The sequence below is a fragment of the Photinus pyralis genome, unplaced genomic scaffold (genome assembly GCF_008802855.1).
Source record: "Photinus pyralis isolate 1611_PpyrPB1 unplaced genomic scaffold, Ppyr1.3 Ppyr1.4_LG5, whole genome shotgun sequence".
Taxonomy (NCBI): Eukaryota; Metazoa; Arthropoda; class Insecta; order Coleoptera; family Lampyridae; genus Photinus; species Photinus pyralis.
The window spans coordinates 14,437,416-14,460,502 of NW_022170596.1; the positions used below are offsets into that span (position 1 = coordinate 14,437,416).

Consider the following 23,087-nt stretch of genomic DNA (forward strand, 5'->3'; position numbering starts at 1 on the left):
TTCATATGCACCTGGCAAACCATGTAAAGATTTTAAAAAGAAAGGAGCACTTAATTCGGGAATAGGGCACTTAATTAGCACCTAATTATAGTTAGTTCACTTTTCATTTTCTTGGGTTTTTAAGGTAGTGCTCTGCTGAGTTCATATGAACCTGGCAGAACATGTCATAATTTAAAAAAAAGAGCACTTAATTCGGGAATAGGGCACTTAATTAGCACCTAATTATGCAATATGTTTGATTGTGTTCTGCTGACCTTGCTCTGCTAAGTTCATGGACATCAGAAATAAGTTCTTTAATTACAAATTGCTTGACCTACATTCAATGTCGACTGTGATAGTTAGTGATGGAACGATAAAGACACTATAAGATAACAGTTCAAATAAATGAAACGCGAAATAGTTATTGGTACGGCAATCGAACCTGAGATTTTGCTTAGGCAACAGGCATTATTTGGATCAGCGGGGTCGCAAATAGGGAGTAAAAGCTGGTTGCCAAAAAGTAATATGAAATGCTCCACAAACTTCGATTTTTGGAAATATTGCCTACACTAAGAAAAGCTGTGATCACTCAGCAAATGTTATATCTTTTTCAAAGTGATGCCACTTTCAAAATATAAAGCACAAAATATAAAGAACAAAGGTCCGTTTTTAAAAAGTAATGTAGTAATTCTAATTTGAGAAATTGTATTTAAAAATTAATATGGCTATTTCAATATTTTGTTGTTAACCTACGGTGACCACACGAGGGGAGGCGGCACAGCCGCCGATGACGGTGGTATATGTGTCAGCGTCGTGCCGAGTAGAGATGCACCACCTTCTGTAGTCTTTACAATCCCACGGATTTTTACAACCATACCGTTTATTGGCGAAAACTTCGATCAGACTTTGTTGTCTTTTGTCTTAGTTTTGAACATTTCGGCGATGTACGACACCAAAAGTTAAACAATTTAAAACTGCCAAACAATTAGTGCGAGATAGGAAAATACAGCGATCATAGTTTTATTGTACTGGTAGGTATTTTCGTGCAGACCGTTCACATTACCTATACATAGTTTCTACTTTCTGTGGCTAAATGTTGGGCGAATTATCCTATCCATATACCTTGCAATTTGGTATCCTAAATTTTATATATTTGGCGCTCGTTAGACGCTCGATCATTTTCAAGATAACTCGAAGTAGGTACGTAAGTTCCAGAAGTAAAGTGAAAACATGTAAATTAACCTGACGTTTTTATTGGTGTTTTTTCGGGCGCTAAATAAAACTATTAATGGGAAAAGTGGCAATTTGTCAAGACGACTGAAGTTACATATTAATTAAACGTAAGAAGTACCAATTAAGATCTGCTTATTGAGTGATTGCGTTATGAAATTGGCAGCCTATGATAAAATGCGACCTTAAGAAATTCGCGCCAAACCAAACGTTTTAATTAGATTAATCCCTAATTGCTTCGGTAGTCGAACGTTACGGTTTCAGTGATTTAGCAGACATGGACGAACTTAATTATTTAATAACCGAGCATCTGAAATGCAGCAAAATTTACGAAGAGAACGCGCCTTGGGTAATCAAAAATTCGAACATTGGCGGTCGAGGTTTATTTGCCAATCGCGATATTGAAATAGGTGAGGTAATATATCGGGATAATGCAATTATATTAGGCCCTCGATCGAGTATGCTGTGTCCCATGGTGTGCGTAAGTTGTTATTCCCAAGAGAATTTGTATCCGTGCTCGAGAAACTGTGGACTACCAATTTGTTCGGAAAAATGCGAAAACTCCGACGTGCACTTTCAAGAATGTCAGCTCTTGGTCGGTTGGAAGAGGGAGTGCCTTTACCAGGAAATAAATTCATCCTTGATGAAGTGTTTAACACCGATACGCTCCCTTCTATTAGCCGACAATAAAAAATTACTCTTAAACCTTCTTAAATCCCACCATGGCGCTCAACACGGTTACGAGGTAGATATCTTAAAAGGGAAGCTGGGATTAAACTTCAAGGAGGAGGAAGAAAATCTTATGAGATTAACTTGTACGGTATTAGACGCAAATTCGTTTGAAGTTACCGTCGGAAATGAAGAAGGTCGAAGTGGCTTAAGGGGTTTATATCCCCTAAGTAGTTTAATGAATCATTCGTGCTCGCCGAACACCATGCATAATTTTGATAAGCACCGAAATATGATCGTTAAGGCTGCCGTATTTATCGAAAAGGGTCAGGAATTATTCCATTCCTACACGCGGCTTATTTGGGGCACTCCGGTAAGACGCACTCACTTGGAGAGAACAAAACATTTTTTCTGTACGTGCTCGAGATGTAACGACCCGACAGAATTTGGAACGAATATAAGTGGAATTGTTTGCCAAAAGTGTGGCGACGTCGCATTGCCGTTGTATGATAGTGAAAGTCATGTCGAATGGAAATGTGCGACTTGTAAATTTGTATTATCAAACGATAAAGTTTGCCTTCTTTTTCGCGTGCTGGGAAGCAGAGTGAGCCAGTTTGACGAGTGCGATGACGTCGAAGAAATTTTGAAGTTTTTAAAGCGCCAGATTCGAAATTATCTCCCTCCCAGCAATCAAATTTCGATTGAACTAAAATACAGATTAGTATGGATATTGGGACATAATCCAAAATACCTATGGAACGGTAAGTAAACGTTAATAAAAATAACATTTTTAAATACTTGGCATGTTACTCATAAATTTCAACGATCTTTCGACGCTCACGCAGGTGTTAATATTAATAGGTTGCCCTATATCTATATATACCCAAGTGTAGGAACAATATTGATGAAATTGAGTATTTTGTCACATTTCACGACATAAATAGAATAATTTGTTGTACGTTCACCTATTCAGTTATTTAAAACTACCTTACTATTGTTTACAAGTTGAAATAAAAAATACTTTCTAAGTGTTGTAAAAAAAGGTAACAGTGATAGGTCTATTAAGTAAACTTATTTATGAATTTATGTGTGGGTAGTTTCGAACTCATTTGATAGGACTTCAACCAAGTGTCTCTATTTTCAGCAGTTTGCAAAAGATTGATAAAAGCCTCATATAAGTTGAAGACCATTATACCAAATTTGGCCGCAAATTATTAAACGTGTTTTGGCGACGACAATGGATTAACATCAAGAAAACTGTTAGAAAGTATAGCAACAGTGATAGCGAATTAACGCCCATTAAAAAAATACACGAACTTCAACCTTAAAAAGATGACGAAACTGGTCATCACATTTTGGACACCCTATATGCAATAAATCAGTTGCCAATTTGCATTTCGAAAGTATCCTTTTTGTAATTCTATTTAACCTAGAACCGCATTGTTGAAAATAAGGCTATATCTTTCAAAATTAAAAAGAAATATATGAATAATATGATGGTATAGGGGAAACCTGATGAATTTTTGAAAAAATGAATTATTGTATCTAAAAGAAAATATTATCCTGATCGTTTCAATTCCGGTTTTACTGGATGTTGACAGTAACATTCGTATTTTAAATAGAGCTCCCTGTATTGCATTTTCAAAATATGCATAAAAATTTACGTCGTTTGCATTTGCCAGCAGAAAAGGTTTTCAAGTTATTAAAAATTCGTATGTAAAAGTTATGCACGTTTGACTTTCAAAAACAGCATCTCAGGAAATAATTCGTGGGGGGGGGGGCCCTTTTAGATAGCGAAGTTTGATGGCCGTCTGTCACACCTTCAAGGTATAGGCTACCTACTGCAAAAAATTCCAGGACTCTAGGATCATTCCCCTAGAAGTAGTTCGAAACGGCAGAAGTGTGTCCGGACGGACGGTCGGAAAAACCGCAAAAAATAGCACATTTTTTTTATTTTTTAAAAAATCCACTAAAAAGATGTAGTAAGGCAGAACAAAACCCCGTTATAATTACAATTTCACCTACCTTGAAAATTAATCGGCGCGGTAGATAAAGATTTACTAAATATTAACATGCACACTTTAATTAATTTCACGGTTTCTGGTCATCATAAAAATCTAGGACTACTATTGAAATTTGTTTTTAATTAGCGCGCTTCTAATTTAATCGGACGAGGTTCGCTGTAACACATCTGAGTAGCTACCGACTGAGATTTCCAAATTGGGTAGTCCAGTAAAGCCCATTGTTAATTGGAATTTTTGGGTCCAGCTAGAAATTTGCTTATCTATCGTAAACTGCACGGCATGTACCGGCTGTTTATTAAAGCTGGTTGAAATCATATACGAAAACGGTTGCTTGGTTACAAGGCTGATAAAGGGCTATAAGTGTCTGTAGGTACCTATGCGAATCTGGATCTTTTTTACAGATTTATTTATAGTCTTCTAGGCAACAAGGGTTCTCAGACCTATTCCCGAGTCTAGAATGCACTCAAAAGCGCATAGAAATGTAGGACCTACAATTACCAGATCAAACGCCTAGGAAAGAGTTTTCGGTAGGAGCATAGAAACCTCTAAAAAGGGCTTCAAGTGCTCTGGAAAGAATTACCATATCTCTGGTAATGTTTTAAAACATTTGTCATTCTCTTCAATCCACTTCGCAAATTCATTAGATTTTTCCTTTAGGTTTGTAATGTCTTCTAAGCACTCTATCAAAGTTAGCAGGAACCTATAAGATGGTCTGAAAATAGGTTCAAATACTTCTGGTAGTGCTATAAAGCTCTGGAAAGCTACTTGGCAAGTCCTGAAGAGCGTTTCGATTGCTGTATGCGGACTTTTCAGGTTAACATTAGAGCTTTAGAGGGCAAATAATTTTTAAAACATGAATCGAAAGGTGCCAAAAGCAAAAATCATTAAAACAAAGATATCAGAACAAATCCTAATATAACACACTTTCTTGATCTAGTAAGTGCCGTTTTAGTAGTACTCTTTTGAAACTTTTATAACTAATTGTTTCAAAGGTAGTGTACGTCTTACCTTTGAATTGAATTGTTTAACGGATGTTACAATTTTACTTCTTCTCCATCTTTCTGTTTGTGGTTACTCTTGCTAGGTATATTTCAATTAAATTGGGTGTGGTTCCTCTCATAAAATTTTATATCAATATGCTTCGAATGCTCGTCGGCCTCTTTTAGCCTCTCAAGATGTATTATTTGCGACATGTGCAACTAACTACATGCGAAAGTAGATGACACACCTAAAATTTCGTGGAATTCTCTCCATGTTCGTTATCCGCCCAAGAATTGCAGTGGAATTTTTTGTTCGAATTTTCAAAAACTAATTTCAGATTCGTGATTTTCATATTCAAAAACCATCCAGTACCAAATTTCGTCGAAATCAGACTTTTCCCGCATCCCCATTTAGATGTGCGCCCTCTCGTGGTGAATTTTGCAAAAAGCATTTTCAAAATTGGAAGGGGCATACCCCAAAACCTTCAAAGACGTGCCACCCGTCAATGTAACTCGTATGGTTGCTGAGAAAAAAATTAAAGAAGAAATGAACATTTCACCACTTCTTTGAGGGTGAAACGAAACACGTTGGTCCCTCGGTTTATTTGGAAAAAAGTGCTTGTTTTGATCCCCTCCCCTCTACCATCAAATTTGTTTTTACATACTTGTATGTAACACCCTGTATAAAATTTATATCGTTGGCGTAAAATGGTTACGACCGAGGCCTACGATACTTAAGTAATATTAAATACAAAAAAAGATTCCTTGATAAGCTGTACAAAAAAGTTTCATCCGTTTGTTGTCGGATTCAAACTTGGATTCAAAATAAAGGCGCCAGACCAGAGGTAAATATAGTCGTAAATTCGGCAGTTTTATTAAAATTTGACATATTTGACCACCCCTACCAACCTAAAGCCACGGGATCTGGTTGGCAGACATGACTTTTTCTCTTAGACCATATAGTACATGGACTGCTATTAGCCCTATGCTTTCAATACAAAATGGGTGGTCACGGATAGAGGGCACTGTAGTCGTGGGTATGTGAATCTCAGGGTAAACTAAAGTCGTATGAACACCACTCGGATCGCATAGAGTAGCTTTTATGGTAACCGCGTAGTACGGGAAGCTTTAAATACTCTTGATTATCTTCTATACGTCCACAAATAAGAGTAGGTTTGCTTTTCTTGCCATATCTAGGCCATAAATTAATTGACGTTTGTTAATTTATAGGTTGACAGCCTCAAATCGTGTCTCATCGGACAATTTCGGACAGACTCGTTTACCCTGATACGCACATACCCAGGCAATGTCCTTGACCATATTTTAGTTACAATTAGCAGTCCATGTATTATATGGTCTAAGCTTTTTCTACTTCACTATTTATCAGCCTACTTTACACAAAAAATCAGTCATGTAGCGATAGGTCACTTTTTTCCGTAGCCAGCTTTCCGTCTAAGGTGTGCTTCATTTACATCGGTAATTTTTGAGCTATGAAACGTGCAATTTAGATCAATAAGTATTCCTCATGTTACCGCTTCAATGTTAGAAACAAAGGACTATTCTTTTTTTAATTGGATATCCGATTGCAAAGGGTGTGTCCATATGTCAGACAAGAACGACCAGAAGAATATGACCCCAAGTAGTGGTAGTTTAAAAATAATTCATCGTCAACTACTTTGGAATAAAGTCTCGGCATGCGCTGGGGTCCAGCAGAACGAGCGACGTTCGAGGTCCCGAAGATAGTGAGGGCTTACACTTGCGGATGGTACGGAAAAATAATAATCGTCGGGTATCGACTTGACGAATAAAGAGTATTTAATCACTGCTTTCATTCTTTAAGGCCCGCCAAAAACATTTAAAACAAGCTGAAAATAGTTGACTCATTGAATACAATAACAACATGAAAACAGTGCAGCGTTTATTTGGGTACAAAAATAAATGTTAAGGAAAGTGCGTTGACGCTTTGTTTTTGCTTTAATGCTTTAAACTAAATATTTATTTTGAAGAACGCATCTTGACATTAATAGATTTACCTAAGAAGTTTTAAATATAGGTATAGGCAGTTACGTACCGACCAGTCTAATCTACGAATCTAAAAAATTTGTAATGACCTTCAGTACGCCTGCTTGAATGTTGTCATTGAAATCTGTATAAAAAGCGCCATCAGTTTGGGACAGATGTTAATTACAGTGAATCAATCATGAATATACTGGAGACAGATGTGCGAAGTGATTCTTCGTCGTGGACAATTAAGTATTCAGAAACCCGAGGCCGTGGACTTTTTGCAAACCGTGATATTAAAGGGGGTGAAATTATTTTCGTAGACTCTCCATTACTTATCGGTCCACGAACGGGAACTGATCGCGTGTTCTGTGTTAATTGCTTTAGCACCAAAAATGTAAGTGCATGCTCCAAAAAGTGCGGTCTTCCGGTTTGCTCTCGAAAGTGCGAAAAAGCCCATCGGAAGGAGTGTGAGTTCATAGCGAGTCGAAGTAAAAAACAATTAACTCAAATAAACTTTGATATTTTCCGTTGTTTAACTCCTCTTCGCGGTCTTTTGCTAAACAATGAACGCTTGTTGGAGTTATTTAAATCGCATGAAGGGTTGCACCACGGATTTGAAGTTGAAATATTGAAGAGGTATTTGCGCTTCAATGAAGGTGAAGAATTGTTGTTGCGCTCGCTCTGCTCGGTCCTGGACACGAACACCTTTGAGGTCATCGCCGGGGTGAAAAGCGACGAGCTAAGCGTGAGAGGATTGTATCCTTTAAGCAGTATGTTAAATCATAGTTGTACGCCTAATATATCCCATTACTTTGATTCCCACCAAAAAATGACCGTTAAAGCATCCATGCCTATTAAAAAAGGGGATGAAATTTGTCATTCTTACACGAAAACATTTTGGGGAACGTGCGTGAGGCAACCCTATTTGCGACAAACCAAGCACTTTTCATGCGTTTGCTTTCGTTGCCAAGATCCTACGGAATGTGGGAGTAATTTATGTGCAATTAACTGTACGAGGTGCACTGGGGTAGTTTTACCGTCATACGATACAAATGCCAACGTGATATGGAGATGTCTCAAGTGCAACTTTGCTATGCCACCCAAGCTGGCTGGTGTCCTTTTGGCGATTTTAGGAAGTCGTTTGACCAGTCTACTGTCGGCAAATCCGATTGAGATCTTTAATTTTTTGAAGCATCAACTTCCAAAATACGCCCCGATGTCAAATCAAGTTGCTGTTCAACTAAAATTGAGATTAGTGTGGTTATTGGGATACCAAACAAATTATTTGTGGAACGGTGAGTATTTTGTTTTCCTCAATCCGAAGAATCTTAAAAAAAATATTTGAAGTGCTTGGAATAGGATACCGTGTTTACGTTATGAGATCCAACGACTATTATTTGTTCAATGCGCCTGTTAACAATAGCTCTTGTGGGTAGTTGTTTTTCTGCACATATGCGTATTTATCTGCATTTTCACATGCAAAGCGGAAAATAACCGAAATTTTAGTTGGGCTTCTGATGCCAAGTAATGGAAAATTACTTGTTTGCAACAGAAAAAGATCATCATATTTTTAAAGCAACATTACGGAGATATGCCCGCTGAAATAGAAATAGGTACACTTTAGTAAAGGCACCTGAAATGGATAACATGAAAAACATTTCATTGGCTCTCAAATCAAATTCAGTAAACTAACTGAACATATTTTATTCCGTTGCCATCAAACAGCAAAGTAATCTAAATATAGACGACTAAACAATCTTGAGATGTGAACGAGACGCGTTTTTGGATAAATAGTAACTATGTATTCGCAAAATTCTCTCCAGTGAAAGATTGAAGACTCGAATTACCTGGTCTTCAATTTAATTGTACCTACCCTTGCTGTTTTCGGAATATCCGGATCTGCAAATAATGTACCTGGAGGGATTACGACTAACCTCGCGAGAGATCAAAACGGGTTGTGTGCCTTCTGCACTATTAATGTACCCCACTCTCAGGAAACCTTAGCAGATGGCGAAAAATTAATTTGCAAAACTGTTTTATGAAATCATGTGTCGACAGCAAGCATATTTGATTGTGAACATAGGAAAAATTTAATTAACAAATTCGAAGGAAGAAAAAACTCCAATAATCGGGAGTGTCTTAACCACCAAATTAACATACGTCGAAGAGTGGTAAAAATGTAAAGATTTTGAACAATTTTGGAATCGGAATATTACGAAGAACATAAATAATTGTTCAAATTTGCAGAAACTTAAGAACGTGATCAGTTTGTAACAAATAGCTTCAGAAATTTCATACGTGTACCGCTTCATAAGGAAAGAGAACAGAACTTATATTCGAGAAGATACATCGCGTTAAGATAAAAAAACAAGTGTTCAAGTAGATAAGGGTCCAAACGTCACAGTGTTGCCACAATCTCACAAACCTCAAAAGTTGCGTTCCGTTTTGTGCGCACGTGATGCCGAATTTGTATTGGTTAAGAGGACACGCTTTACGCAAAAGCTGCGGTCAGAAAAGGGGGTCGTTTCGTTTTGGGACTCGACAAGACATTTAAGTAAAAATCTGGTGGGAGAGCAAGATTTCTACTAGATTCAATGCCGGTCGAGTGCTACATTTTTCTGTTGCGTATTGTGTTCTTAGCCGAATCTTAGGTGCAATTGTACGAATCGTGAGCGCGGAGATTTGTAGATCGCGTAAAACGAAATTCGACGCCAAGTTGTAAAGGCGCGAGTATTGTGAATTGTGCGCCATTTTATAGATCGTGTCAGATTTCATTGTTAATTAAAAGTTCCAACCGAAAGAGTATAAACGCAGTGTGTGGGAGAATCGTTGGCCTTGCAACCGAAGACCGTGCCGCCATTTTGACCAGTTTATTGACGTGGGTACCTTTTAAATTTGTTACGAGTTGCCATTGTAAATAACTTAATAATACGTAGCTTCTTATGCGGAAAGAGAACGTCAGGGCGTGACGGAGGCGATCGGCTGGCAGATTTATCTTTTAACTGTAAATATATTGTGTGAAGAGTTACCGCATTAATACGCGAGCAAACATTTTCCGTTTCTGTGCATTTCTGGACTGTACTGCTCCTATTCAAATAAATTGTTGCCATGAAAGCGTTGGAGTCCAAGATGCAAAAAATTGCGTTGCGTTATTTTTCAAGTGGCTGTTTTATTTTTTTTTTATTTTTTATTTTTGCCTTTATTTTTGAGTGGGCGGGGTTTCAGCCAAGGCTGCTCTACCAACCCAACCCACTATACATTTACAAATATCCATGCCCGAACCCGGATTCGAACCAGGGACCCTAGCACCACAGTCCAGCTTCAACTGAACTGCGCCACACGGGCCGGCAATTGACAGAGCAATTTAATTAATCAAAGTTTGTGCATCTAATTTGTTTATAATAGGTGCTAATAACATTGTAAATAAACCGGTACAACCAAACCAAAGCATCAAGTTTTAATACTAATTCATTTCATTCATTTAATAATTCATTACTGAGCTAGCGGTGGTATTTTTTTATTTCATTACAAAAAATTTTACTGTGACTAGCATAGACCCCACTTGTATTTTCATCAAAAAATGGGAGGGGGCGGGTCATTTTTTACCCTAGTACGGAACCTTTCTTACTAAAGCGCGCGGTTAAAACTAATTATTACAGTAAAACTTTTACCAGTGCCGTAGAGATTAAAATTTATTTTCTATAGTTACAATCTGAAGAGTTTGAATAATATGAAAAAACCGAAGGGTTTGAAGAATCTTTTATCTTTTATATTATGACCTTGAATTATTCTTCATTTTAATGTCATTTCCTTGTCCGTCGCTAAGGGTGAATGAATATAGGAACATGTATAGAAGCTACCTGTTTAGGTTTTGGTTTGGGGGGTTTAATTCACGTTCACGTTCTGGTTCGCGTTCACGTTTGGATTCACGTTCACGTTTGGGCTCGCGTTCACGTTTGTGTTTGCGTTGACGTTTGGGTTGGCGCTCACTATCGAGTTCGCGTTCGCGTTTGGGTCCTGAAATGTGCCCTGTACTGGGTTCAGTAAATAACCTCTTAATAATTAATTCATTAAGCTCGTTTAACCTTGAAAATGAAACATGACACCACAAAGGTCACTGAACTTTAATGACCTTGTAAATATAATACATGACGTGATTAACCTTTGGTAACATTCAAAGTGAAATACGATAACACAACAAGTGGCCATTGTTCCTCCATGACCTTGAAAGCGAATGCCCTTGAGCTCCACCTATATCTACTTTTCAAGGTCACAGTCACGCGGTAGGCGGCGAGCAACTTTGAACTGGTCCAGGTTCGATATTGTATATCTGCTAACGTTTTGATAAATCAATATGAATTTGGTGTAGTAGTTTGCGCAGAACTAAGTTTTTGCCTTTCGGAAGTTCTAAGTTTTCGAGACAATTAGAATCCGTGGTTAGGACTAATAACAAGTTACGTAGGGAAACGCAATTCTTCCTGCCAGTAGATAATAAGAACCACAGCGAAAAGATTTAATCACGCCCCCATCTACAACGAAATCCTGACGAACGGCACTGCACTACAGTCCTACTTAGATCCCCACTTCATTAAACTAGGGAAATATAGGAAGTATGTATTATCTTCTCGGGGGGGGGGGGGGGGGGGTATGATCCGAAAATCACCAACTCCAGGAAACATTATTTAAGAGGTACTGTCGAATTTTTTGTTGTGGTTAAAAATAAAAAATTGTTTTTGTTTGACAAAATTGAGTAATAAGAAAAAAAATTTAAAATGTAATAATGACTTTAGGCCTTTAGGCTTTAGCCTTAGGGTATTTTGTGAAAATCTAAAGCCAGTTTCAAAATTTGTTTTTGCGCACGCGCAGTTCCAACTTTTTTATTTATGGAAGCATTTAAACGAAATTTGATACATAGCCACTTGGAACAAAGGAAAATCTAAGGTTAGTATCACAATTTAGGTTTGCGCATGCGCATTGCCAACTTTCTTATTTATGAAAGCATTGAAATGAAATGTAGGTGAAGTGGATTTTGAATTTAAATTTGTTTTTTACTTCGGCGTCGAAATTAAGACAGTCGTGTATCGCAATATGATTTGCTTCTATAATAAAGCCGCGTGCTCCCGAGTGGTTGCAAACATTCTAGAACAAAATATGTCATATTTCTCGGAAAGATTACGTCATTCTTTATCGCCGATGACTCATATTGTATGGCGCCTGGATGTCTATCGAGATTTCTGGAATATTCCGTCTCGAATGACGATTGTAGCGGAGACACAGTCCCAGGCAACTAGGTATTGTTCTATAACGCGAACTTTCCTGCAATGCAGAACGTTTCTTGATCCTAATCACGCTGATGGTCGGAGACAACTTTTAACGGATACTTCTCCATTGTCCTATTCATGCGTTCTACCCTAGGTTCTACCATTCCGTCTGTGGGTGTAAAGCCGTGCTTCTGGTTTTTGCGAATGACCAATAGTTGACACAGGTTTTGGAATAGCGCCCACTCAAAGTTTCTTCCCTGTTCAGAGTATAGTTCCAGGGGTACTTCAAATGTACTAAAAAGTTATTTTACCAGAACAAATTTCGCAACAGGAAGTTCAGATCATTTAAGATAGGTAAAGGGCTTGCATTCTAGTAGACTTTCCCCAATATAGGCTGCCTCAGTTGAAGGAGTGTGGGAAGTTTCCAAGCGCGTTTTTCAACCACTCCAGGGAATGGTTATTTTCGCACGAAATCCTCAAGATTTCAGTACCTCCATTCCTTTGATATGGGTGCCGAGGTGTCGCCAACAGGTGCTGCTCAAGGACTTTAGCCAGTGGATCTTTGGTATTAATGATCGCTATTTTACGTTGCCTTTTGGCACCATTCTTATAGCTATGTTAGGCGCGTGACCGCCCTCCGTTTTTTGAGGATGGTCAGTCGTCGAGTTTTACGACCTAGGCATCTTCTTATCTACAGTTAGGTGCTTGCCTGCCTGCCCTGGTTTTCCTTTAGATGGCGGTAGCCGCACAAGATGTGGTAGGGTCAAAGGGTCAAGTGTAATTTTGATCTAGTTGGGCTATCCTGGCTATGCTTCTCGGCATCTGAAACGCGCTTATCCTTCGCTGTTGGTTTAGAAACCCGCAATTGATTTGCAGGTGTAGGTGTAACGAGTCTTCTGTGTGTTTTTTTTAATTTTGTCGCTACCGGTGTTAGGAAAAAGTAAACATAGTAAATCTCAATAATTATAATAATATAACTAGGGTGAGGGTGAAAGCGGCAGGCGTGATTTGGTATCGAACGGCCTACTTTAATAATTAAAAAAAGTTAAAAAATGAATATTATCTGCATGTTAGATTTGTGATATGCTCCAAATGGGCTCACTAGTTTAATAACATAGTCCCGGACAGTAGTAAAGAAGTTGAAACATCACCTACTTTGCTTCATTTGAGATGAATTTGAATTTTTTGGGTTTTTGGCATAAAAACGAATCTTTGACGTTGATACGGGTAACTCACCAAAACCGCTAATAAATGTAAATATTTTAAAATAAAATATACTTTTAATCGTTACACTAAATGTCACCAAAAAATTTACGGCTTGCAATTTCGCGCTATTTTCGAATTGCGAAACCTAAAAACGTCCTCGGTTCGGACCGATGATTAATGAGTGCTTCATTTTTCAGACCTCTCCGACGATTTGCTGAAGGAAAAAGAAGAGATATGCCGCGAACTACTGAAGTTACTTGAAATGTTGAGAGCGGGGCAAAGCAAAATGCGTGGGCTAATTTTATACGAATTGTACCGCTGCATGCAGGAATGGAAAAGGCGTTACCGTCTCGCGGTAAGGATTTTTGCTCATTTAAATTCGAGGCGAGTTCATTTAATTAACTCTCCTTCACTTGTCAAATTTATATTAGAACTCTCGAGAGATATCAATCAAATGTTTCCCGTCTAGCGAGTTGCGGAATATTGAATTGAAAACGTGTCTATTCGTAACAGTATTATATAATGCTGGAAATGCCGTTCTCCCGTTTTCCGTTTTCCGCTAACATATCTCTGTATTTTCACTCAACATTCTCATGTCCTTGGTATTGGCGTTGAATAACTAATAATTTTCACTTTCAGGATGACCACAGAGCACTGTTGGAAGAAGCAAAGGAAATTTTGAAAGATGACGTTAACGCTCCCAAGGAAATACAAAATGGTATGGAGATTAATAGTAATATGGAAAATGGGTTTTAATCCTCAGTTTACCGTTACTTGATCTAATTTTCAATCGTATACCGAATTTAATATCAAATTAAATCGAAGTACATAATTGATATTAAAATTCTATGGTGCCTATTGTAATTAGAAAGTTTAATTTTTAGTTACTGCATGGATACATAGACACGTTCATGACGAATATACCAAACAATTTATAAATAATATAGTATGATTTTCAAAGGTGACAGAGAAATTAATGTTATAATTAATTTTTGAATTTGGAAGAGAGAAGGTGTTTACCGGAGGTGTTCTACATTTAATTTTTTAAGGTACGTTTGGTTTGATGCAAAAATCTCGATGAAAGCAATTCAGTTTTTCATACATTTTTTTAATATGGCTTTAGTGTGTATTTTAAATAAATTGTAGATACATACATAGTACCTAAGTTAAAATTACATACATTTTTCTTATATAAGGCATCAGTAGCCTAAACTAATAAATCATTGGCCCACTTTCTAGGTATTTTTTAAAATCTCTCGAGTTTAATGTAAAAAGACCTATAATATTATTTTGTTATGGCTTTAGTTATGACCAGTGTGTAGGCCATATGCTCCATGTCTGACATGTTTTCTTCAAACTTATGATTGAGTGACTGGTGTAACCGAATTGGTAGATCTTGCTATGGTTACAATACCCCTATTAATGTAACAGTTGTTTTTAAGGTTTCAAGGTTAATTTCTACCTTAGATTAGTAGTACAGTGCTATTTGTATTGTATTGTTTTTTTCTATGTCTACTTTTAATGACAAAGTCTCTTCTGAAGGATGCCTAATTTTATGCAACCAAAATAACTTCTTAAAACAAATAAAGATCTGGCTGTCACATTAATTAATTAACTTGAATATTGTTGCTTTGGCTTCCGTATTTTTATTTTCGTTGGTGTGCCATGTATTCCTATTCAACTGAAGAAAAAGTTGATATTGTCAAGAGCCGGTAACAGTTTAAGGAGCGTAAGAGATTTGACATCCCCAGCATATCAGTGGCCTGTTATTTCCGTAGAACATAAAAGGGTTTTCAGCAGTAGATAATACAAGTAGTTTTTACGAGTGTTTAAATCTGTGTTCAAATGCTGTGTTTAATTTGTGGTGAACGTAGTAGTACAGCAACTGCAATTCCATTCCATGGGTAAGTTACAAAATATGTACCTACTTCGTAATTTAATATGAAGTGACACCTTTTTTGCCCTACCTATGGTTTTCAACCGTTTACATTCCGCTGCTATTGCGCATGTGCGGTGTTCTACCTACGGTGTAAATAAACTATCTGTCTGTGTGACTGGTATCGAGCAGACGTTCCTTATTGTAACTAAATGGGTGGAATATATATGATCTAAGATTTCTACCAATTCGCCGCTTTTGGTTAAAACATGGCAATCTAGAAATCTTCTTTTAAATCTAAATAAATCATTCAATTATCTCAAATTTGATTCTTTTGTTTTAATTTAAAATAACAATATGACGGTACAACACCATCTCAGTTGAAACTTGCGGAAAATGATGCCCTCAAGGTAAGTAGGTAAAAGTTTCAGAGGTCCTACCAAAGAGGATATCTAAACTCCTTTGAAATAGCAATTTATCGATTACGATTGATTATTCGATTTCCTAATCTTCCGTAGTTTTAGCGTTGAATTTGCCCACCAAGGCCATGTAATTTTCAAGGTCACTTTTAACAAAGGGATTTTATAGCACCAATGATGAGTCACCTGTTCTACAGCTACATTGTTACATGTTTGCATCCCAACCAGTTGTTTACTTGGAACTTGTTTTTGCCTGTTTTTTTATCATGTTTTGTGTAGGTATGTGATTTTTCTAGGTTTCTTGTTTGTTGTATAAGCAAATTGAAGTGTGTTTAGTCTTGGTCTTAACATCGATGAAATGATACATCATGAAATTCGCCATCCTGTTATAAACTTATAACTGTATCTGCAAGTAAATGATAAATATTGAAATGCTATAAAGCAATCTCTTCAAGAAAATTTATAAATTTAGTTTATTATTAATAGTCTTAGTTACTGTGAATATTAATAATTAATTTTATACATATAAACCACTATTAAATTTACGTTACAATGAGTAACTGTTCCACACGTTCTTAAAATTGTTATGTTTTTGACACCTACATTGCAGGATTAGCACCATGGATATTAATCATGAACTTTGATGGATACTTGTACACCTAATCGGTGAGACGTTTGAATGTCCGCATACAAAAGAGAAACAAGTATAAATTGTGCACAACTCTTGTGCAGATAAAGCGCATTTTTTTAACCGAAGTAGCTTTTGTTTTGACATCACCAATGGATATATTTATTGCAGACGTCTCAATCGCCCTTTGTGAGTACCCTCTTCCGACAATCCGTTCTTGAGGTATAAGGGAATATACCCGATCACGATAAGAGGTCGAGGAGGAAGGCTATGGTTGGTAGAAATTCATTCCTTTCGTTGAGATCTTTCATTAGAGTACCATGAAGGAAAAAACTAGTTCCACCCCCTCACCCTCCACCCCGTACTTTGATAAAAGGACGGAAAGAAGGGCAGTAGTTGGTAGAAAACGATTCCTTTCGTTGAGACCTTTAATTAGAATACAATGACAGATAAAATTAATTTTTAACCCCCTCTTTTAGGCCCCGTCACTCACTGATCTCGAAAAAGAGTTATAGTTTGTACAAACCAATTTATTTCAATACCTTTCATTAGAATACCATGAAGGGTAGAACATGTGCCCCCCCCCCCCCCCCCCCCCCCCCCCCCCCACAGTTTCCTAAAGCTTACCTTAGCACCACCACGGACGGACGGACGGACAAAATGCAAACAATAGCACATTTTTTTCATTCTTAAAAAATACGCTAAAAACCAATGTTATACCGTATATTTGCTTTTCCTCAGATCGCAAATCGGATTGACTGGGACTAATAATACATGTGTCAGAGAGGATTACATGGTATTAATAATGTACAACATTATTAGTAACAAATTTAATGAAAATATTTGCATTTAAAGATTTTGTACAATTTTGGCTAGAAAACTAGAGCGCTCAATCATAGAGTACCAAATATTTTCCCATCAGGATTAAAAGGCCGTATAAAAACCTACGCACACATATCACTTTTGCATTGTAAATAAAGCTACCTTATAAATGAAGACAATTTCACTAAAATAAGACACAGCTCCTTGGTCAAGTGGTTTTCTGCACTGCAGAAATTAAGAGTTTTTGTAATATATCAAAAGATATATCGATATATCATATATACAAATGTCTAAATTGAAAACTAGCTACACATTTCCATTTCTGGCCTCGACTATGTTAGTTCTTCTCGCCTGCCATCTTTGTAGTGGGGGAATGGCAAACAAAATAAGTCCACTGATGGCAATTGTAACGCCCGATACGTAAAAACCGGGGTCGTACGATGCAAGGGAGTCGTATAGTTCACCTGTAATTATAAAATTAGTTAATTAAATTGATAGTTATAGAAAACATGGCACGTGTAAGTAAATACGGAAAGTTTCCACCGGGTTACCTAAATATTGTTGTAGGGAAGAACTCACATAAGCGCTTATAATGAAACCTTTTCGCGCATAAAACTTTATCTTCAATTTAAATAGTGTTCAGCAATTGACAAAGTCAATTTGCATCACAACTGAGAAGTACTAATGGGATAAAAAATTAGGTCCCATCTTCAGTAAGCCTTGTGTTTCAACAACGTATTAAGACTGACCTGCTATTGGAGGACCAATCAAAGATGCAATCCCTTGGAACAGCAGTAACAGCCCGAATGCATTCGTCAGCTTTTCTAAGCCTAGAAGATCAACCAATATTACTGAAGTAAGGCCTACGTATGCGCCGATAGTGAAACCAAAAATGGTACCATAAAAGGCCAGTGAGTAAAAGTCAACGCAGAAGGCACTTAACGCGGTAGCTGAAATGAAAGCGATTATTCCAGGTTACCCGAGAGAGCCAATGGTTAATCGTACCTACACCGCAGATGGTAAGGCACATGTTGTATACGAAGAGTCTATTAATTTTCGGATTGTCGGAGACGTAACCTAAGACTATTCTCCCTATCGTGTTTGCGATTCCAATAATTGACAATAGTATGCTGGCATTATCCGAGGATATGCCGAGGGATTTCGCTTTTGAAACAATGTACACGTAAGGAATGTTGAATCCGATACTAGTGCAGAAGTTACTAACTGTAAAGAGTATAAAAATAGGATCCTTGAGCAGTGAGAGATTTAACATTTCATAAAGCGTCTCTTTGGTCTCCTCGGAGCATGGAATAAATCCGCAAACGGTCGTCTTTGTTTCTTCCGTCTCAGAATGCTTGTGTCTACTGTGAATTGATGGTTTTCTGATCATCTTTTCAACTTCCGATGCCTCTTTTACATCGAGTTTCGATTTAAAGATGGCAAGGTTTTGAATGCTGTACTGATAAAAGGCGTCCTGCCTGAAAACAGGACGGGAGCGTTTTAGATTTTGACTTCCATAGCGATGGCGTAACGGTTCATAATGCGACGAGTTTAATGCCGGTTGACTTCTGCTAAAGTTGTAACTCATCTTTCCATTTTTCTGAGGGTCTAATAATAACGTCATACTTTTGGGACGTTTCATATCGCTTTTACTGCTATTGCCTCCGTTAGCATACACGTCTATACGATCATGTGAAACACTCAAATCTGTTTTGGGAGAGGTATGCGTGTTACCAACTTCACCCTTGGGAGGTTTAACATCATATTCCAATGGTCGAAATAAAGCACCGAATATTATACATTCTAGCACGAGTGCCGAAACAATTAACATGGCACCGCGCCAGCCGTACTCTCTCAAAAGTAGATTGATCAGTGGGGCAAAGATGAACGTTCCCAATCCCGAGCCGCATACTGCAATGCCTGTCGCGAGCGATCTTTTTTTTTCAAAGTAGGTCGTGACACTCACAATGGCCGGGAGGTAAATTAAACCGAAACCCAATCCGGTTCCTATACCAATAGTGAAGTACAGCGTTGTCACGTTCTGGGCAAACGAACTTATTATCATGCAAACGCTGCCTAGAATCGCACCTGCAATTGTTACCGCCCGACAACCCCATCGGTTAACGAAGGCACTTGATATCGGACCTGAAACAAGAAAATTGTATAATCAAAAGACGGAAATGTAACCCCAACTTGGTGAAATATGGTAGAATTAAACAACACAGTAGGTACCTATATTTGACATACTACACAACTGCGTTCTGCGTAACCTTTAGGTAATTTTGTTTCGATGTAAACACACATTTTAAACTTTGTACCACGAAAACGACATAAATATTTGTAAATCCTCACTTCCTCTTTGATTTGTCCTTTCATAATTAGAACACACCAATTCTAATCAAAATTCCAAGGTTATTGTCTTCGTTACTCAGTTTCTGGTCGCTCGAAATATAGAGATTCAAATAGCCTAATTCTTTGTTCCTTAGCTACAGCTACCATTCGAGAGTGAATGTGTAAGTAAATATGGAAAACTTCCAAATGGTCACCTAAATATTGCTGTGGGGAAGACCGGTACGTTCTTATCCTAATGTAAAGCCAATATTAACATCCAGTGCGTATTTGCGATATGATACTCGTCACTTTCCAACGGAGTTCGAATTCGATGCTATTCCCTCATAACAAATTATAATGTAGGGTCATCACTAAGTCTAACGTTCTAACAATTGTACTCGATGTGCATTTATCACGACGATTAGTAGTACATTTAACAGTATGCGCCAAATTACGCGAATTCGCCCAATTATATATACATACCATACCAATTAAGCCCAAATTTACAAGAAAATTTCATGTTTTATATATGTAATTCGAAAGTGAAATAAACATTATTAATATAAGCGGGCCTTTTCAGTCCTGGTTTGTATAATGAAAGTGTTCCTCCATATTACTCAGCCTTAGAAAACGTCAAACGCGAATGAAATGGACATCAAGTAGGAAAGTAGGAAATAAGGGGTTGTTGAATAGCAGAGGCATTGAGGGGGGCCACTCCCGAATTCTGGGCGAGGCGATCAAGCGTCTGCCTATCCTAGAGGGGAGATCGGACTCACTCACTCCTCAATTCATATTAGGGAAAAACTATCACATCTTCTTTGATGAGAATATGGCATCCCAACCAGATATATTCATCTTCACGGATGGATCTATGACAATGGAAGGTACAGGCACTGGTATTTACTCCAAAGAACTGAACTTCCATATCACCCAACCACTAGGTAAACTTCCTACTGTATTCCAGTCAGAGTTGGTAGGATTAACGCTTAGTGCAAGAACAGTTCTTATGCATAACATAAAGAACAAAACTATCAGAATCTCAAGTGACAGCAGGGCTGCCTTGCAGTCACTTGGTCACTGTAAAATTACCTCTAGGATGGTTTCCGAATGTCACCACGTACTAGAGCAAGTAGCAAGCAGCAACACCCTTGAGCTCGTATGGGTCAAAGGGCATGCTGGAACGGAAGGTAATGAGAAAGCCGATAAATTAGCCCGACTGGCCTCAAAACAGGCGTTTTATGGTCCAGAGCCGGCTCTTCCACTTACAGTTAAAACTGTAAACAACCTAATAACTCAAGACGCCCAAACCCAGCACAGGGCTAGGTGGAACTTGATGTTAGATTGTCGCCATGCGAGAGAAGCCTTCAGAGGACCATCTCGTAGCTTGGCGCGTTTTTGTACAGGGCTATCAAGGAAGAACCTGAGGTTACTCGTGGGCATACTTTCTGGGCACTGTAAACTAAAGAAGCACATGCACTGCATGGGTTTGGTGGAATCACCATCTTGTAGAGGATGTTACACAGACGACGAGACGGCATACCACATACTCTGTGAATGTCCCGCTCTAGTCCAACTGAGACCAGAGAGATCCATGTTGGGGGAATCCTGGCCGGACATGGCTACGATTAGAGCCGCCTCCCCTTCCAGCGTCCTAAGGTTCATCTCACGTGTGGGATGGCTTGAGGGATGCTGAGGGGTCGGGCGACCCTAGTCAGGGAGGTAGTACAAAGGGCCCGAATTTGAGGCCTAAGTACGCGTGGACACTGTTCACCCTCCTATCGTAATCCAGAATCCAGAATCCAGGAAAACAATTTACAGGATTGTCATGGCAATGATGTAGGAAAAACATTTTGACGTTAATTGAATTCTCAAATGTTGGATTGCTTTATGGCTTCCGCTATAAAATAAAATTTTGTATTATACACGACGACAAAGGTCAATAAACCATATCGTTTCGTAGTTTCTTTTATTTCATTTATTCTTCTTGTACCTAATAAATAACTATTACAGAATAACTGATTGCAAGTCGATTGATCAAAGTCATAATAACGTGTTTAAGTAGCTTGAATGGTTTTAAGCAAAAGAGGGACTTTGTGGATGCCGTGATTCATAAAACGTTTATGTATCAAATAACAGCCAAATATTAAGTTTGGGATCATCATCGACAATCGAAGAAAATCAAAGTCGATAAAAGGTTTGAGAGATGAGTAAGTGCTCAAAAATCCTTGCGCGAATTTTAATTCCAACTTAGTACACCATCCCCCACTTCGAAACCCTCTGATATAAATGAAATATTTGCCTTAAATGTAACTTAGTAGGCAAAAGGACTAGTCCTTTTTATATGTGCCCAGCTAGAGGAACGATTCTTTCTCTTTGTTTTAGTAAGACCTATGTTTTTTTCTCTTTTAATCATTGCGGCGATTGCGAAACTTCTCCCTTCAGGGTACCGATATTCGGTGACGAATTTTTCCAAACGTGAACTCCTAAGTCTTTCTCCGCAATTTAGTTAAGTTATTCACTCACTCAAAATGTAAAACTTCTCGCCCAAAGTCTTGGGACGCCCATTAAAGCTTCATACCACAGAACTTCACGTGCGACCTTTTCTTTGGGGTAGCGTATTGAACTTGGCGTCTTTTACTTCGCGCTCGACGGTTTACTCCGGAACGCCGGGAAACAAAACTACTATGTTTAACCATGCGGTTGATGTTCTGATGGCCCCAAACCGAATGCCCTACTTCGAACCTAACTCACTTGCCTTGCTCCCCTTTTGAATTCTTCAGCACGCCCCACAATGGAGCCAATTAGTTAAGGCGACCATCTTTAATTATGAACGAATCGAATTTGTTCATTTACTTTAATCAAATGCGTATAAAGACCGCTCATCAAAACCCACGGCCGTTTAGTATTGCCAATTCGGCGTTTCCCACGAAACCCGCTTGATGTCACCGTGGGCAATTCTGACTGAGCTCTTGCGGGCACGTAAAACCCATTAGGATAGTATTATCGCTCGTTAGACTGTCACTTTTACAAGTGATTAATTCGGAAGCCGGTGACTCACAAACTCATCCAATTCCTCTGCGGACATGGAGAACTTGGCTGGTATCTACAACAGATTGGAAAGAGAGGGGACGGAATGTGTTTTGATTGTGGCAACTTTGACGGAAAGGAGTACCCGGTCGGATTAGAGTGGCGACTCAATGTGGTGTCGAGGAGCCTGGATAATAAAAAAAACCGGTTTTTAAATTTTCTCGGTTTCTTTATTTTGAATTACAATGGCTTGTCCCTCGTAACAATAGGACATTAATTACTATGCCATGTTATTTTTGCTTACTATATATGGCACATGTCCAAGCGGATGAATTGCATTTATTGCCTACCCACGCGTGTAATGTGTCGAATGGGTTCAAGGAAAAGCTATTATTAAAAAATGTATGGGACACTAACTTTTGCACCAAAGTTGATTTCCTCGTCATGCGGAGGTGTTATGCGTGGTACATTTATTTTTTAAATGAAAGCTTTTGTATGTTTACATTTATGCCAAGCGTTCCCAAACCTAAGGAAGTATTTATAATCTCATTTTTAGATTTGGCACTTGCAAATGAAAGTGAAGTGATTTTACGTTTTTCCATGATAAATAAATACGTTCATACATATTAAT

The 23,087-nt window shown here is 38.1% G+C and overlaps 2 protein-coding genes across 6 annotated transcripts in view; one reads left to right on the forward strand and one right to left on the reverse strand.

Moving 5' to 3' along the window:
- Positions 1 to 1,163: 1,163 nt before the first annotated feature.
- Positions 1,164 to 23,087, forward strand: part of LOC116170946 (SET domain-containing protein SmydA-8-like) — a 56,837-nt gene continuing 34,913 nt past the window's right edge. Inside the window, exons 1-4 of one of the 5 annotated variants that reach the window (XM_031487528.1) lie at positions 1,167 to 2,639; positions 13,551 to 13,708; positions 13,993 to 14,071; positions 14,238 to 14,587. In XM_031487528.1, coding sequence (XP_031343388.1) covers positions 1,487 to 2,639; positions 13,551 to 13,708; positions 13,993 to 14,071; positions 14,238 to 14,305 — 1,458 coding nt within the window. In that variant the 5' untranslated portion in view covers positions 1,167 to 1,486 and the 3' untranslated portion in view covers positions 14,306 to 14,587. Of the gene's footprint in view, positions 2,640 to 6,832; positions 8,182 to 13,550; positions 13,709 to 13,992; positions 14,178 to 14,237; positions 14,588 to 23,087 lie in introns of those variants that run through there. The other 4 variants (XR_004145349.1, XM_031487525.1, XM_031487526.1 and 1 more) reach the window with 4 other exon arrangements.
- The window catches only part of LOC116170945 (monocarboxylate transporter 5), a 31,923-nt gene continuing 25,940 nt past the window's right edge, over positions 17,105 to 23,087 (reverse strand). Inside the window, exons 3-5 of the mRNA XM_031487524.1 lie at positions 18,104 to 19,243; positions 17,848 to 18,048; positions 17,105 to 17,562 (exon numbers count right to left, since the gene is read on the reverse strand). Coding sequence (XP_031343384.1) covers positions 17,405 to 17,562; positions 17,848 to 18,048; positions 18,104 to 19,243 — 1,499 coding nt within the window. The 3' untranslated portion in view covers positions 17,105 to 17,404. The remainder of the gene's footprint in view (positions 17,563 to 17,847; positions 18,049 to 18,103; positions 19,244 to 23,087) is intronic.